Source organism: Phalacrocorax aristotelis, chromosome 13, assembly GCF_949628215.1.
Source record: "Phalacrocorax aristotelis chromosome 13, bGulAri2.1, whole genome shotgun sequence".
Lineage (NCBI taxonomy): Eukaryota > Metazoa > Chordata > Aves > Suliformes > Phalacrocoracidae > Phalacrocorax > Phalacrocorax aristotelis.
Window position 1 is genome coordinate 784,180 of NC_134288.1, and position 16,457 is coordinate 800,636.

Consider the following 16,457-nt stretch of genomic DNA (forward strand, 5'->3'; position numbering starts at 1 on the left):
CTTACCCCCATCACCTTACCACGCTGTTCAACATCCTCCCACATGCAGTGAACTATATAGCGACACATATATTTTCCTGTGCGACCCTCCTGCTTCATGCGTACCAGACACATCCTACAAGAACATTAACACCAGATTCATAGCTTCTAGTTTTTCTCCAAATGTAAAGACTAAATTACATATTTCAGCTTATTTAAGATTCTCCTTACAGTATGTGCTTTTGTGATCAGGAAAAAAAACCACAGGGGTTTGGTTGGTTTTTTTTTTTTATAGTAAACTATCAGAAACTTATCTATTCCATACTCAAGGGCTGTATGTGCTGGATTTTGGCCAATCCAGCTGTGGAAGAGTGACAATGGGCTCTATGCTGGCTGACAGTACTATAATCTAGCTAAAACAGTAGCTTAACTGTTTAACTAGTGTCTAGTTAAAGAGGCAAATTCCACAGCCTTGAGAACTTATCACACTTTGGAGCAGGAATAAGTGTCTTGTCTAATCTTAGGCTACAAACCAGCTGTAATTCAGCTTGGTATACTGAAGTGCTGTAAGCATCTGAACTAGCCAAGCCGTGAAAGCTTAAGCAAGTTACAAATTTCACCCAAATTCACATTAGCAGTGCCCTAAATTATTTCAGCTACAGGGGTCTTTGGAAACATGTCCAATCACTAGGCAAAATCCATACATGCAGTACATGCTAGAAGAACTCAAGTTTGTAAGAGCATTGTGGGACATTAATGAGAATACCAGGTTGAGTTGTTTTACTTTTTTTTAAAGCATTAAAGCCACTTACAATTCATTGCTGCTAAAAAATAAACCATCAGAACAAAAATTTTATTTTGCCTCCTTTACGATACCTGTAAATAGCATGAACTGAAATACAGGCTAATCCCTCACTAAGCTAAGAGACCGGTCCCACCTTCTATACCCCACTAATCAGCTCTGCTCCCATGTTACAAGTGAGAAGTGCCTGTCTAGGATTGACTGAGTTACTGTAGACATGGTGATGCTCAAACACTGGAGCTGAAAAAAAGTCACTGCTTTGCACAGAGGCATGCTGCAGGTGGGAAACTGCTCACAGCAAAGTCTTCTCACAGCTTGTGTAAAAGCATCAAAGCAGAGCTGCTGGAGACCACTTTGAAGCATTTGCTTACTAACAATAGTGAATGTGCCACAAGAGTTAAGAGGTAAAAATGATGATTTTTTTTTTTTAATCCGTTCACTTCTTCAGTGTACTTCAATTTCCCTCATGAAAAGTCTTCTTAACAGCACCGGCTCGAAGTGTGGCAACTCTTGGCCTTCTCCAACGTAGCTTTGATCTTAGAATTTTTTTATCTATCCCATACTAGTTTCGCCTCTACCATAGTCCCCTTGTTTATTTTTATGCCTGTCATGAAAGAACATTATGTATCATTAATTTGATGCCAGGTATCACAGTGTACATTTTCCTGTCAAGCTGATGTGAAAAAAGCACGTTCTTTGCAGATTCCTGTTACCCCTCTGTTTTTCCCCAGATATTTGCAAACAGTTTGGTGTTGAATATTTATTGCAGTAGTTTTCAAAATATCAACATGAATGATTGGCTTATCAATTTTTTAAAGCCTCTTTCCACAGGGAACAATAAGAAATAAATAAACTGCATATTTCAAGGGTCTTCCTTACTTGATTCCACTGATTTCATTAACTGATTATAATTTCAATGGTTCTGCTAATTTATTAATTCTTTAGTGAAATGAGCCGCCCCATTTTTCAATATATTGAGGCAACAGGAAATTAAACAGAGGGAAGGGTTAAAAAAAGGAGGCAAGGAAATAAGGGGCCTATGCTTACGTGCAGCTATTTCAGAACGAATATCCTTTCAGCCTTTGGATAGCTGAATTCACATCTATGCACTTCAGGTTCCTGAAAGATCTGGCACTTAACAAATACTACTGTACTCCCTCGTGCATCCCGCTGACCTTTCCAAGTATGTAACGCTAGATGAAAACCTGATTTTTTTTGGCTACCATTTGTACAAATGAAAAAAGGGAAAAACTTAATGTTTAAGGTGTTAAATACTTTTACATATAGCCAAGCTGGCATTCATCAACCTGCATGTACATTTCAGAGGTGCAAAAATAAATGCCAATGCTGTAATTTGTTAAATGCTTCTGCGCAGCAACTTCAATCACCACAAATTCTCCCAATTTAAACCACTTTTACATAAATTCGAACTTCTAAAACACCCAAGTAAGATTTTTCCACATAGGTTGAGCAACACTCTTAGAAAACTCATGGAAAAGATCATTCCACTGCTGAGGAATTCAGAGATGTAAAAGATGTTAGCTTCTCTATGGGACTTTTTCTCCTTTAGTGGAAAACTGCTAAAATTCAGTAACTAGTAAATTGAATATAACCACTATTATCAATAACCATGGAGCCTACTTTTTCTCAGATTAAGGTACATATCACTATTTCCTGAAAATAGTTACATTAGTATTTTACTTTTCACTTACCAGACATGAAGCTGGGCTACTAGAAACCATGAATTCAAAGTATCAGGCATTTGGCATCCTTGATGGGAGGAGGGGGAAAAAACCACAAAAACAAAACTAAATATTAATATGTATTTCATCACATTTTGCATCTAACAGAAATTCACTACATCAAACGGTAAATACATTTTCGTAATTTAATTTCTGGTCCTATACAGTACATACATATCAGAAGCAAACATCATTTACTGTCACACTTGTGCTTAAACCCCAGAACATGCAGCCACAGGACACTGTAGATTCCGAAAGATTTCACATGGTTAGAACTCACTTAGATAACATTTACCTGGGGGTGGGGGGTGGTTGGAATTTCAAAACAGATAATTAAACATGTGGCTTCTAGTTCAGGAAGTCCCAAAGTAGTAAAAGCAGTAGAGAACAACAGGGAGGCATCAACAGATGCTTTGCTCCACTCTTACAGTCTTCCTTTAACACATGCTCTTGCCTCCCGCCAGGGGCAAGATACTGGGCTAGCTGCACCTCTGCCCCGCTCCGTGGCTCTTATTTATTACACAGCTGTACAACCGGCAGCACTCTGAGCATGCCTTGCCTCTAGCCATTCTACATCAGGATTAAACCACCAACCAACCACAGAAACGATTTCTGTTTCCAGATTTAGCCCTACTCTGATAGCCACTGGGTTTCCCAGAGATGTTTTGTCCATATGCATGTTTCACATTCTGGATCTGCACGTGCTGGTATGATGTGAGGCTGGAGATTTAGGCTATGTGGCACAGAAACCATATTGCTTTTCCTCATGCTTGAAAAGCTTGGAACTATGGGTTATGTGCACAGGAGTTCCTGTCAATCTTAAACCTTCCTCCTAGGAAGTCACCTCTATATCTGTTTCCTGGAGAAGTTTTTAAGAGGAGTACCTAATGACAAGGATCTAACACAGTCACCTTGACCTACCCGGCCCTTGGTCTTGTCTTCTGGACCGTTCAAACCTAGCTGTAAGAAGCCCAGAGAGTATTCAGAAATGGACTCAAGTCAGATGTGCCCCAAAAAAGTCAACCTTATATTTTCCGTGTTGAATATATTCCTTCCCGATTCCTGCACTTCTTGGTTCTCAAGTATTACTAAGGAGATTCACCTAGATCATGAAGCAATACTTTTCACTGCCTCTTTCTTTTTATATGCCAACTATGGTCAGGCAACCACCAGCATAACCAAGCAAATAATCACTATTCCCCCTCCTCAGCGAGATGACTCCATCAGCGCCTAGGAGGTATCAAGCTTCAGCATCAGTGCCCATACCTATACCACCTCTAAAACAGTGTAAAGACACTAACAGCCTATATTTGGAGATAAAACACAAGTTTCTCTTACCCTTCTCCCCATTCAGTTCTCATACCTATTAGAAATAGTTCACATGCCTAGAAATTACTACTTTGACCTAAAGGCTTGCCAAGGCATCTCTAACCAGGGCAAGAATACACAGTGCTTGTATTACTCAAATAATTTCATTTTTTTAAAATTAAGGTTCCACAGGCAAGATTCAGAGTAAAACACTTCAACACACAGAGGCTTCTGAAGGAGAAGTTACCATGTATCAGTGTCCCACCACAGAAACCTCTCTTCAGTGGAAAGCAAAGCTCATACCTCTACTACTGGAAATACGGAAAGTTTTTAAATGTCTATTCAGTACCCAGGAGGGAATGATTTTTTTTTCTCTAACTTTCCAAGTGCTGCACCTCCATTTTTTATAATTCATTTTTTAGCTCCTATATTAGGACTGCCTATTTAAATTAAATTTAAAGGAGGAATGGCTTCTTTAAAGCAACAAGCTTGCCCTCATATATCAGCTTTTTAAAAAAAATGCAATTCTAAACTTTGGGGGTTTGGAACACCGTATTCTGGGAAACTAACTGGGGAGAAAGATCTATCCCATAATTAAACAGAAAATTATTCCCTTCAGTACTCAGATGCAGAAAAAATGTCTGATGTAAAGGTTCCTATGAAATTACTATGATTATTATCAGCTGGGGAATAAATCTATTACGCCCACAGAACATATCCTGTTCACGTATCTGTGTACAATAAGAGACATGAACGCTCAGGATTATGAGGACGTACCTCTTCCTTCAGTCATATTCTGCACTTAAAATTCATCAGGTAAGGGATGCAAAACTTGAACATGGACTTTCTTTCATGATAGATCATCTCTGCCACTACCACAATTTTAGGAAAGACGCAATGGGATAATATCCCCAAATCCTGCAAAAAAACAGGTGCACTATGTCAGTCTTCCCCCTGAGCATGACAAATAGCCTCAAGTACCTATAAGGGCTAAATGAGACAGAAGAATCCAGAGCTGCATGGTAGCCCCACTAGGAGCCATCCAAAAGGCTGCTTTGATAGGGCCAGCTCTTCACTACTGCAGCTGCATGACAGTGGAGCAACTAACAGTGTTAATAGTTCAAGATGAATTCAAGGTGACCCTGCACTCCGTGTTCATCCAACAAACTTCAGCTCAGCTCTTAGTATCACCTACCCAATCCTGAAAGGTCAGAAGAGCTTTCAAGTGTAAGATTAGGCATGAAACACTCTCCTCACAGGTGGTGGCCTCCTTCATTTTGTTAGAACTACCCAAGCTCCGCAAGCTTTGCGTGCAGAAATCCTGGCACCAGTAGTCTTGCTATTTCCTCTGCTGCTTCTCTGCTCTCCTTTAAACAAGAAACAGCTCAAATCTTAAAACAGCTCCACTTCCCATATAAGCAGCACAGTACAGACATTTGGGATGTAGGCTCTAAAGTAGAGTTCCCAAAGTTTTGTCCATGGATGATCACAAAGCAAAGAGACAACAGAATGGCAGGTGTAATAAAACTAACTGCAGCATAATACCAGAGAGTCAATTAAAACACCTCCTTTATATACTACACGACTTGTATACTCATAGTCCGTATTTTGGGACTGTGCCTGTTGCAAGGCATAATACAGAGAAAGGCAGTTCACAGGGCTCATATCACATAACAGAAAGTGTCAGAAATTTCACTAGGTATCAGCAGAAATGCACCAAGATAGCCTGTAAGCCAGGAAGTGCTATCACTGTCCTAGTTCTCAACACCATACCACCCAGTTTTTACACTCTATGTCACCCCTGCCAGACAATTCCCTGACAAAATCCACATGCTAACCCCAAGCTCCATAAGATCACATTGCAGTTGTTATTCATGCCACAACACAACCACATCACAAAAGCACGTCCAGAAGCACTGAAGAAGGCTCTATGAAGAACTGGTTTTGATCACACAGGGTTAACGAGCCTACAAAAGGTTTTACACATGCATGGATGTACGGTTTCCAAGGCCAGCTCAGTAGGTTAATAGCTCTCACAAATTGCAGAGAAAAAGCTAATATGCTCTCCAGAGACCAAAGCTGACTCTATGCAGTTCACTGGAATATCTCAACACCATGCAACTAGAGCCAGAAGTGTTGGGGGCAGCAAAGCATAAATACACCACTAGATCTACATAGAGTCAGCTTTGGCTCAGGCAGAGCTGAGCTGGGTTCCATGCAGCAGCATTGCTACTCTTAGGGTTCCTAAGCAGTGCAATTCATCACATGGGTGTGCAGCACCCACATCAGCATAGTCTCGGGCACACATGTGCTTGCTGCATCACCAAGGAAATGAGTTAAGAGTTAGCTGCTTCCCATTCCTACTAGTCACCCAGGCTGCTCTTTTGGGAGTGAGATGCATTCCTGGCTTAAGTGATGCCCATCTTTATTTGAAAAGGAGTAACTCAGAACAGAAAAAAAACAGCTCCTGACTGACCTAGTTTGATGAAGATATGGTGAATTGAACTGAAGGTTGGATATCTTGCTTCATGCCATGCTCCCCTCTCTTGTGTACTCCTCACCACCTAGTTTATGCCACAGCTGCTGTCCATCAGACCCTTCCACATGCCACTTCAATTATATACCACAGCAAAACAGTAAGTCAGTAAAAAATTGGGCTATTCTCTTTCTGTGACCTAAACAGTTCACCAGAGGACATGATAACTGTCCACTACAGAACACAGGCAGAGGAAGATGAAGTGAGCCTTTTCCCTTTGGCCACTACTTCAACTCAGCTGCCCATGGCACCACAGCCTGAAGCTTCTTCACTGGCAAAATCAATTTAAAAGGTTCCTGCCCATCCCACACAGTCCATGTTTTAGGAGAACTTGTTTTTAAACACGGATCACATGCCTGTTAAATTTTAGAGCTAATCTCCCAAACAGCTGCAGCTGTAAATAGAAAGAAGTAAAAGAAACTTCTTATACCTGTTTTTGTATGAAAGCAATGATTTGTTTGGAAGCATAACCATAGACCCCAACACCACAGGCGTTCTTATAACACCAACGGGTGCATCACGCACTCTGTCAATCTCAGCAAAAGAAATTATCTTGCTCCTTATGTAACAACGGTCTCAAGACAATGAAAACATAGGCTTCCCCGATGTAAATTCAGAGATGAACTGGTTACAACTTGTACTACAGAGCAAAAAGAAAAAAGGAGCAGCAATGACGTTCTGGAGAAAATGGTGAAACTTGCAGGAAAGGCTGCCTGCTGTTTGCAATATGTTTAAAATGAGGGGGAGGTCTGGGAATTTTCTCTTCAAAACAGTAAGACAATATCAAGAATACAACTGAAGACATTTTACTCAGTATTGAACCTGAAAATCTGTACCAGTATCTTTTCACAGACGTGTTTTGAAATTCCTTTAAATTTTAATCTCGAGCAGCATTTATATACCGCTGTATAGTTAACCTGTTAAGCAGAGATAGCGAAACACCAGTTAAAAATAGCAAAGTCTCTATTTGAGAGGCAAATATGACAACAGAAGAGAACTTATCTGAGAAAGCATGAGAGGGCACACAGCTGGGGAGAAATGCGTGCACAGGGAAAATGAGGTTCTAATTTTTTCATCACTAATGACGAATCCTACTGCTCACAGAGTTCCCTCACTCCTGCAACCACAGAAACCACATCACAGTTTTGGAAAATCTTCTAAAAGCCACTGGAAAATCTTGCAGCAGCAACACCATGTACCAAACCACCCTGAGTAAGCTTTGCACTAGATGAACGCACAAAGATGTGCCTTCAGCTGATTTCTCAAGAGGCAGCAGCAGCAGCCCCAACCTGTGCTGGTGCATTGTAAAGCTGTAAGAAATTATTAGGTAGCTCAGGAATCCAGGTGACAGGCCATATCAAGGCAATGGGTTCACTACAAGCTAAATCACACTGACATAGGAAATAATTCACATAAAAATAAAATATTATTGAAGCTTATGTATGTCTCAAAAACACATCTTCCCGATTCACCTGCCAGATTTAATACTAATAAAAGCAGGAACAGATTTTTTAGCTGATAGCTAAAAAACTGTGTGCAATACAGAAATGCCATCCCAATTCAAGCCAGTATTATTCCTATATACTCAGAGGGACTTCTGTTGCTGTTCTAATCATAGTCTCTACCCAGTCAAGAGATGTGTCCTGGTTTAATGCTGTCACAGTCAGTAAAATGTAGGTGGTCTCCAAGTCCTAGCCAAACCTGCTCCAGCCAGGAGGAACAGAGACAGGTAGGACCCTGTGACATAAAGTAAGTTGTGCATCAGTGCATGGGGATGGTTCTCATATCACAGTTATACTGTACCTTTGCACAACTGGTTGTGGGACAGGGTAGGACATAAAGACCACAGGAAAAAGCGAAGAGATATCTGGATTCTTAGTTTATCCCACTCCTGGTCATAAAAAAGGCAATATCCGTCAAAGTCCAGGATATACTGGGTTTTACCTATCCCACCCTTGTTGTTTGCCATTGCAGCAGGCAAAATTTAACAATCCCAGATCCCAGAGTCTGCCCTTGAACCCCTGCCACTTCAGAGCTTAAGGGAATCATGTAGTACAGTCACTTCTAGTCGACTAGCCACTGTTAGGGTCTGACAAGTCTTTTTGCTGTCATATTTACTGGTATAAATATATCTAATAAGTTTTCATCAGAAGTTCTCTCACCGTGGCAGTAGTCCAAATACTATCAAGTCCATTACTTACTGTTAAAAAATTCCTCGTAGTCAGTTTTCTCCACACAGCATGTGTACATGCGCAAAGCCGCTACCTTAATTTTCTAAAGAAAAAGAAAAGACAATACTTCAAGTATTCATCATGAAAGCTAGTGAACACTACTGTTTTTGTTAAACACATACACTGTCTTTTCTGAAAAAAACTTCTTTTGAGAATTACAATCGCTTCAGATTTTTAGGAGCACATTAAACTATTATATCTCACAGGAATGACACAAGTATAATCAATCTTGTGGTGAGGCAAAAAAAAAAATGATTAAATGGCTTCTTGAATACCCTTCCAAACCTAGTTTAATATAATACTGTCATTACAGAAAAATAAATGAAATGGGTTTCTTTAAAGAGACTCCAAAGATCCCAACTCACAATTCCTGGATTCCTCCAATAACTTTAACTGATGTATACCACTCAGAGTGTTTTGTATAAGGTATACTCAGGTGCTCTCGCACTTCTAATTTTCTCCCTGGCCTGCCATTGCAACAGAAACCTTCAGTGCATCATCTATAACAAAGATACATGTGCTGAAGCTTCAAAGAACACAATAACTGATAGTAAAGATCTTAAAAGAGAAGAGCTGTCAGACATTACTGTTTACTAACATCAAGGGGAGAAAAATAAACTGAAAATTCCAGAGCCCACTCCCCTACCTAAGCCAGGAAGCAGCACTCATTTTGGGTTGGTCTGGTTTGTTTTTTTCTTTTTTTGGTTGGGGTTTTTTTGTTGTTGTGGGTTTGTTTTTTTTCTTTTAGCAACACATGCTAGGGATCATCTCAGTGCTCACTATACTACAGCGATGAGCACTACGCCTGTCAAATGGCACTTCAAATTACTGAAGTAATTATTTGTGTATCCTCCAACCAAAAGAAAAATAAGGAGGTTGCAACTGATCTCCTGCTGTGGAAACACCGGAGCCATTATTTTTCTTATTCAATAGTCTCAGGCTACTGTCAAAAATCAAGTATACATCTAAACTTGAAGTAAAATAATTTACACTGCTTACTGGAGTTCTGAAGGCTGAAGGTTTCCTTTTTAAAGGAAACACTGCCCAACCTGGGAGTAGAGGTCTCCATGGTGAAAGCCATTGCCCCAGACCAGGCATTACTAGACATGAAAAACATACTGTAAAGAGCAGTCCCTGCAACCCAGCCCTTAAATAAGGCAGGTAACACACTGGTGATATTTAATCATGGAAGTTTTAGGGTGTAGAAGAGGTGTGGAGGAAGGGAGAAGAGAATGGAAAAAAGCAGAGAAATATTAAGAAACTTCCCTAAGACCTTACAGAGAGCACTGGCAAGGCCAAAAATGAACTCAAGTCTCTTGGGCCCTAACCGCAAAATAACACTCTCCAAACCCAAGCTCCCTAGCCAAAAGCAGGCAGTAAAGAGTAGCAATTAAGGAGAACTCTGAATCAACACTTACAGCTAACAAGAATCTTTATTACAACAATATGTAGACAAACACGTGGGAGAGAAACTACTCTCTCAAGAGATTTAGCATCATCTGTTTAAAAGCAACTGATTTTAACCAAAATACCTAACTCCCTTAAGTGTCAGTTATCTTTTCTTTATATATTCTTTCTGAGGAGCAAGATGTGATCAGCAACAGTTTCAGATCAGTCTCAGAGGAGGTTCATTCTACCTTGCAGATATTCAAAGTACCTTATAAGTTTTAACTCCTGCATAATTGGGATCAGCCCTTCCTTCAAGCTGCCTTTTCCTCTCGCCCCTTTATACTGTTTCCTAGTTCAGAGTGAAGAAATTATGAATTTCATCTCTGTCTCTTTCCTTCTGCAGAAGGAACCAAAGGTGTCTCTTACAGAACTACTCTCATTTAGTAATGTTAACAACTGCTTTATGAAAGGACTACTTAAAAAAATGTGAAAGAGGAGGACCTATTTGTGACTCTGCCCTAGTCAGCTACTACTGAACAGCAACTCAAACAGCAATCATAACATATCTCACTACTGCCCGTTTGGGAGACCCGCCTGTCACAGAAATACAGAACAGTGAAAGAGGTTCAGGGACGGGCAACAAAAATCAGAACATGAAAGAGCCTCAATTACAGAAACAAGTTAGACTAAGTCTCCTCACTCAGAGGAAGACTAAGCTATTATGGAATATATGAGTCTATAAAAGCATCAGTGGAAGGGAGAATGTGAACATAAACTCCAAGGAAAAAAGGAATGGTGATTATTCTAAGTTCAAAATTAAAAGGCACCAACTGAAAACAACTGTACTTCTACCCCCCCGTGGGTACTCAAGCTATGGAACTCCCTGATATTGAATGCTATGGATGCTATAAACTTAGGAGTTCAAAGTGCAACTGGACAAATTTATAGAAGAGAAATTCATCAATACTATTACAGAAAAATGCCTAATTTAATCCAGGAAGTCCTGAAACAGATGACTGTTGTAGGCTGGAGGAGCACATGAGACAAGTATCATAATACGCTTTTCCTGTAATTTAATTCTTTCTAGATAATTGCAATTGGTCATTATTAGAGACAAGATGATGTTCTATGTGGGTGTTTGGCTTGGATAGTAAGGCTGTTATATTGTGTTCTTTGATGCTCAAATGAAGTGAGAAGTAAGATATCTGAAGAAACTCAAGAAGGCTTAAGAATCTACAAACCAAATACAATATTCCTACTTATGTCAATTATGGCAATGCATAAATCAAGGGAGGTTCAAGCTATGGATTATCATTACTCACATCATAAACTGGGGATTTACATAGGCAATAATTAGAACTTTTTCATTAAGTACTGCTCCTATCATAAGAAAAGCAGGAAGGGTTTTTGTTTGCTTTTTAGAACTCAAAGCATCAAATAACCAAAAGAATTATTAAATGAATGCTTTACCCATCTGCTATACTTCAGTGGTCCTGTGAAACCCATTGCTTCTATTATCCTTGTGAAAGCACCCACTTTCTCTTCAGATGGCTGCAAGGAGTCTTTTGCAGAAAGATGCTGTAAAATTGAAATATCTCATATTTCAGTCTCAGCAATTAAATATGACAAATCATTTTAGTTAGAAAAGCTAGAAGCTTAATAGAGAATTTTAGGGGGTTTGTTTACTTTGTTCAAGAAAACAAATATATATAAGGCCTTCTCTGCAAAATATTACACTGCTTTTCCTATGCTACATCCTTCTGTTTATGAATGCAAATATTTCATAACCATTTTGATAAGAGCATCCCACTGGAAGCTCAAACTCAAATAGTCTGTACAGAAACCTGCTTTCCAAAGCAGGAAAGCACTGCTAACCCTTTCTAGATGTGTGTCTTGACTTGTGCTTAAATCTTTTACAGATAAAATGAGACACAAATCACAAAAACAAAGCTACCCTTTCACATTCCCTCTCTTACTCTCACAGGCATATCATATTCTAGAGTAATTATATATTATATAAACCAATCAGGTCCATCTTAAAACTATTGAACACACTGCTCTTACTGTAAAGCTCCCCCAGATTGTTATTCTCCTTACAGTTAATCTAAATGGTACTTGCAGAAAATTTAGATCAGGGAAGTATTTACTCCTCGGTGATTTGCAGTGTCTGCAAACATGAAGATAGATATTTTCTTCCAGATTAACCACACACCTTAAACACCGTTGGACTGATGAAAAATCTTTGTGGCATTCTGCCTCTAAGCACCCTGGAAGTAGCAATCAGCCATCAGTAATTACCACTTATACTCCAGCAAATAATTTCTAATTAATTAAGTATGCAGTATAACCATTTGTTATCAACAAATTAGTCTACTTTTAACCCATCTAACCAAAATCTAATGCGTAACTCCTATATACTTGAGGAATACAGCTGAGAGCCGTTATAACCTGAGAAAGTTCCCTAACCAAAGAAATGTTAAATTGCTGGAGTTTTTACCCTAAACATTTCTTCCTATGACATGAACACACTAAGAAAAGAATTTCCTTAGTAGGGAAGCAATTTAGCAACATAGGGACTGCCATACATGGCCAGAACAAACACTTAGACCAGGACACCATCTCCAACAAAGACCAGTAGCAGATACTGGGATGAGACACAAAAGTAGAGGAATACAGCACATATGCCACAGCTTCCCGGGGTGTACTTGCCCAGCTTTTGACAGTCATTCCTGCGCTAGAAAATGTATCCACACATTCATTTTTGGCAGCTACAACTGGATGTACCTTCAGCACCCCAGTGTTTGAAACTATTTAACCTCCATAACACAGAGAGTTGTGGTACGTGAGTTTCACAGTTTAGTCATGTAAAAAAAATTCCCTTGCGCCTGTTTTATATTTAACCTTGCCATTTCATTGGATGCTCCCAGTTTTCCTATAAGAAACTGCAAACAACCATTTCTTTTTCCCTTTTTCAGTATTTTTTCATGACTTTTATAGGCCAGTATCATACATATGCCCATCAGTTTTCTCTCCTTAGTTTAGAAGGGTCCTAAAATAGCCTCTTCTCATACTGACGGCTTCTCACATTTCTGATCGTTCTGGCTGTATTCTCCATAGCTTTCCTAGCACTAGTAATTTTTGAAATTGCATGAATGATAAATAAATATATATTAAAATACAGATGCATATCCTGCACAAGTTGCTATGCCATGCTATTTTAATTTAGTTTAATTAAAAAATAACTGTAAAGGTAAAAAAAAAATTGTAGCTGTGAGACATAATCAACCCCTACGTATATCCACACACAAGCTTTAGCATTTGAGATAACTTGTGTCCCAATAACCACTGCCATACCAAACTCATTAAATCAACTTTCATCTCCTCCACAGGAACTAAAAATCACACTAAACCCCTAGTGACTCTAGGCAGATTAATTTTACTACATGCCTCTTATTTACAAATGCATTATAAAGTCTCCCTCAGCATGGATTTTTCATTATGCAGAGAAAATTAAGTTAAAAACAAAATTATCTTGACTGAACTGTTGTTAGCTCATCACCAAAAAACCCTACCTACTAGAAAACAGTCTTTTTCTAAGAAATACCATGATGCTTGCTTCATTCTTCTGCTATCCTGCCTGGGCTAGCTCAAGAGATGGAGAGGGGATTTAAGCAGTGAGTATTTGGTTCAACCTATGGATACAGGTATGCAGTTCATCCTCCCAATGCTAGGACTGCAGCCAAATGCAATTAAGCAGCCCTATAAGCATATATAAAATTAGATCTACAAAACATATAGAGAAAATTTCAAAAATATGTAATATAACTCACTCAAAACAAGCTCATCAAGACTGAAAGGGACATAAGCCCACCTCAGGCTGACTTTCTTATGGAGACTGACTAATCTTATGGAGATAATTCATGCTCCAGAAAATTTCTGTTCCAAGACAAGAGACAATAAATGTGAGACACAAAGGCCACAAATTAACAAAATAGTACAGATCAACAGTAAATGAATTATTACATAATAATTAGTCATTAGTAGATTGCATGACAATTTTCAGTGTTTAGCAGATAGCAAAATTGTTGTTACGCAGTATTCCCAAGCTAAAGAATGAGGAAACATCTTGTCACTTCTCATATGTATGGCCAACTTCTGTGCTTCCCTTTTTAAAGGTAAGAAAGGAACATCTGCCCCTCACTCCAACAACTACTCTCCTTAACTTAGTTTCTTTCCTTGTTGGAAAGAAGCAAGCCCTTAGGCTTATCATTGGAAACTTCACCCTAGGTAACACAACTGTAACTGCACCTTCCTATGCTAGCATTTCATTTTCTAGAAAGGAACAGAGCGCACTTCTCAAATTACTGGACCCATCATTCATACTATAGTATAAAATGTTTTAGTAAAGTTGAATCACCTCCTACACATTTTGAAAAGTGTTTTGTTACCTGTATCTGTATAATCCCTAGCACAATGTGCCCTCTGACAATAAAAACATCAAGTTCTTCTAACCTTATTTGTACTGTGAAATGATCTGGTTTGCTGTGTAACGGCTCCATTGGCTTGAATCAATCCACCACAGGTTTTAGACAGTCGTAACTGGCCAGCCTTGCGCCTCTAGTAAAATGATAAAAGAAAATAAAAGAAAAAAAATTGAGAGACCATTGACAAGTAAACATTTACCTTTACACCAGTTACCCTTAATTTGCTTCCAAGTCAATTACAGTTCAGTCTAATCCTGAAAAACTTTATATCACAAAAAGCACAAATTTATTACCATAGCTGTTACAAACAAAACGGTTGTCTGAGCTCAATGCTCTGCACCACACATTTTCTGGTGTAAATTTGGTAAAGGTACTGATGGAATGGACTGGCAGAACACTCCACTCCCAAAAAAACACAGGCTGCTTTGATTTTCTCACACACTGCTTCTAGTTATGCGTTTTGTCACTTAATAAAGAATAATTCTTTTTCCTGGCCTTGCAGAAAAACAGAGTTTGTGCTATTTTTATCTACATCTTTATAGTCCATTCAGTTGTCTTTGTGGCCAGGACCTGAGCAAAACAAATTACAGGGTAAAAGCTATCACTACAACCACTATAACTTCACGGCACGTGACTTGTATTACCGAGCTACTGCACAATAAAGAAAACTATCAAGGAGGAGTGAGTGGGATCTCCGGGTAAGAAGCTGCGTACTGAATAGAACACCTATCATAGCCTCCCAGCACACCTAGATTAGCAGTAACTTGTTTAAGAATAAATTCAGGCAAAGTAAGTATGCTGGTTTGTTCAGAGTAGTCATCCCCAGCAGTCTACTGTACCTAATGGTGGCTCAGAGTAAGCCCAACTTTATCAATCAGCTTCACAACGGCTCATTTCCCTCTCTACTCCCAGCATCGTACGCTATTTGATATGGACTGGTGCTTTTAATAGTATGGTTGTGTCACAAAGGCACAGGGAATTTTCCCAGGACTGGAAGGTCCTATCTGAGAAAAGGCATCCAAGCAAAGAGCTTACAGGTGAGTTTCTAATTCTGTCAGTCATGGCTCTATAATACAAGTTGTAATGTACAGAAGGACAAAGATGATGCTTAATCTCCTCTCATTTCATTGTATGCAAGAAGGAAACACCAAGAGATATACTCTAATTCTGTTCAAATAGCCTGCATCTATTCCCATTTTCTACACATTTTTCACCTCTTTATTACATGATGTTCTAGTTAATTTATTACGGATAGTAAATCTGACACTAAGCATGCTATTACAGAACTGGAAGCAAAACTGCAAAGCAGTGCTTCCCACTGAAACACCAGTACTTAATGTTGTGCTGCGCTCAGTAAACATACCATCAGTACTAAAATGTCCAAGGCTACTGTACAGAAACATTCTATAAAATAAAGTGCTGGAAATTACATGCAATCGTAACTAGCTTGTAATAGTGGCTTTGGAAGAATGACACCTACATTTGGACTTCTCCACTTAATCTACTCAGAACAGATCATTTGGATCCGTTAAAGATTACATAGCTGGGATGAAGGCAACTGTGTAATAAGGAGTGGGAGCTCATCCTGTTAGCAGCAGCAAACTTTTAAGTTGCCTTGATATTTCAGCAATACACAGGCAGTGAAGACAGAACTTCTGGAAGCCTCTTTATTTAAAAGCCATGACTTTTTCTTACTAATTTAAACTTATCCCGTTTTTTTACACACTTTAATATACTCTGATATCCTACCTGGAAAATACCATAGACCGTCTGTCTATGCTGGCCTTGGGCTGTGACTGTCTGTAATAATACGCTGCATGCTGCTACCCATCGAGTTACTCCAGTCAGGCAGCTCTGGAACAGAGAGACTAGCAATGAAGAACAGGACCCTAATACGCAGAAACATTTTAACTGTCCTCCTGTTTCCACAAGTTTTATTCATTTATACAGCAATCCTCAGATTAAACTCCCAACTTGCACTTGACAG

The 16,457-nt window shown here is 39.1% G+C and overlaps 1 protein-coding gene across 2 annotated transcripts in view; it reads right to left on the minus strand.

Moving 5' to 3' along the window:
- UQCC1 (ubiquinol-cytochrome c reductase complex assembly factor 1) overlaps positions 1-16,457 on the minus strand; it is a 51,817-nt gene that overhangs the window by 31,753 nt on the left and 3,607 nt on the right. Inside the window, exons 2-7 of one of the 2 annotated variants that reach the window (XM_075109097.1) lie at positions 16,220-16,324; positions 14,499-14,603; positions 11,457-11,564; positions 8,568-8,640; positions 2,493-2,550; positions 6-114 (exon numbers count right to left, since the gene is read on the minus strand). In XM_075109097.1, coding sequence (XP_074965198.1) covers positions 6-114; positions 2,493-2,550; positions 8,568-8,640; positions 11,457-11,564; positions 14,499-14,603; positions 16,220-16,324 — 558 coding nt within the window. The remainder of the gene's footprint in view (positions 1-5; positions 115-2,492; positions 2,551-8,567; positions 8,641-11,456; positions 11,565-14,498; positions 14,604-16,219; positions 16,325-16,457) is intronic. The other variant, XM_075109099.1, reaches the window with a different exon arrangement.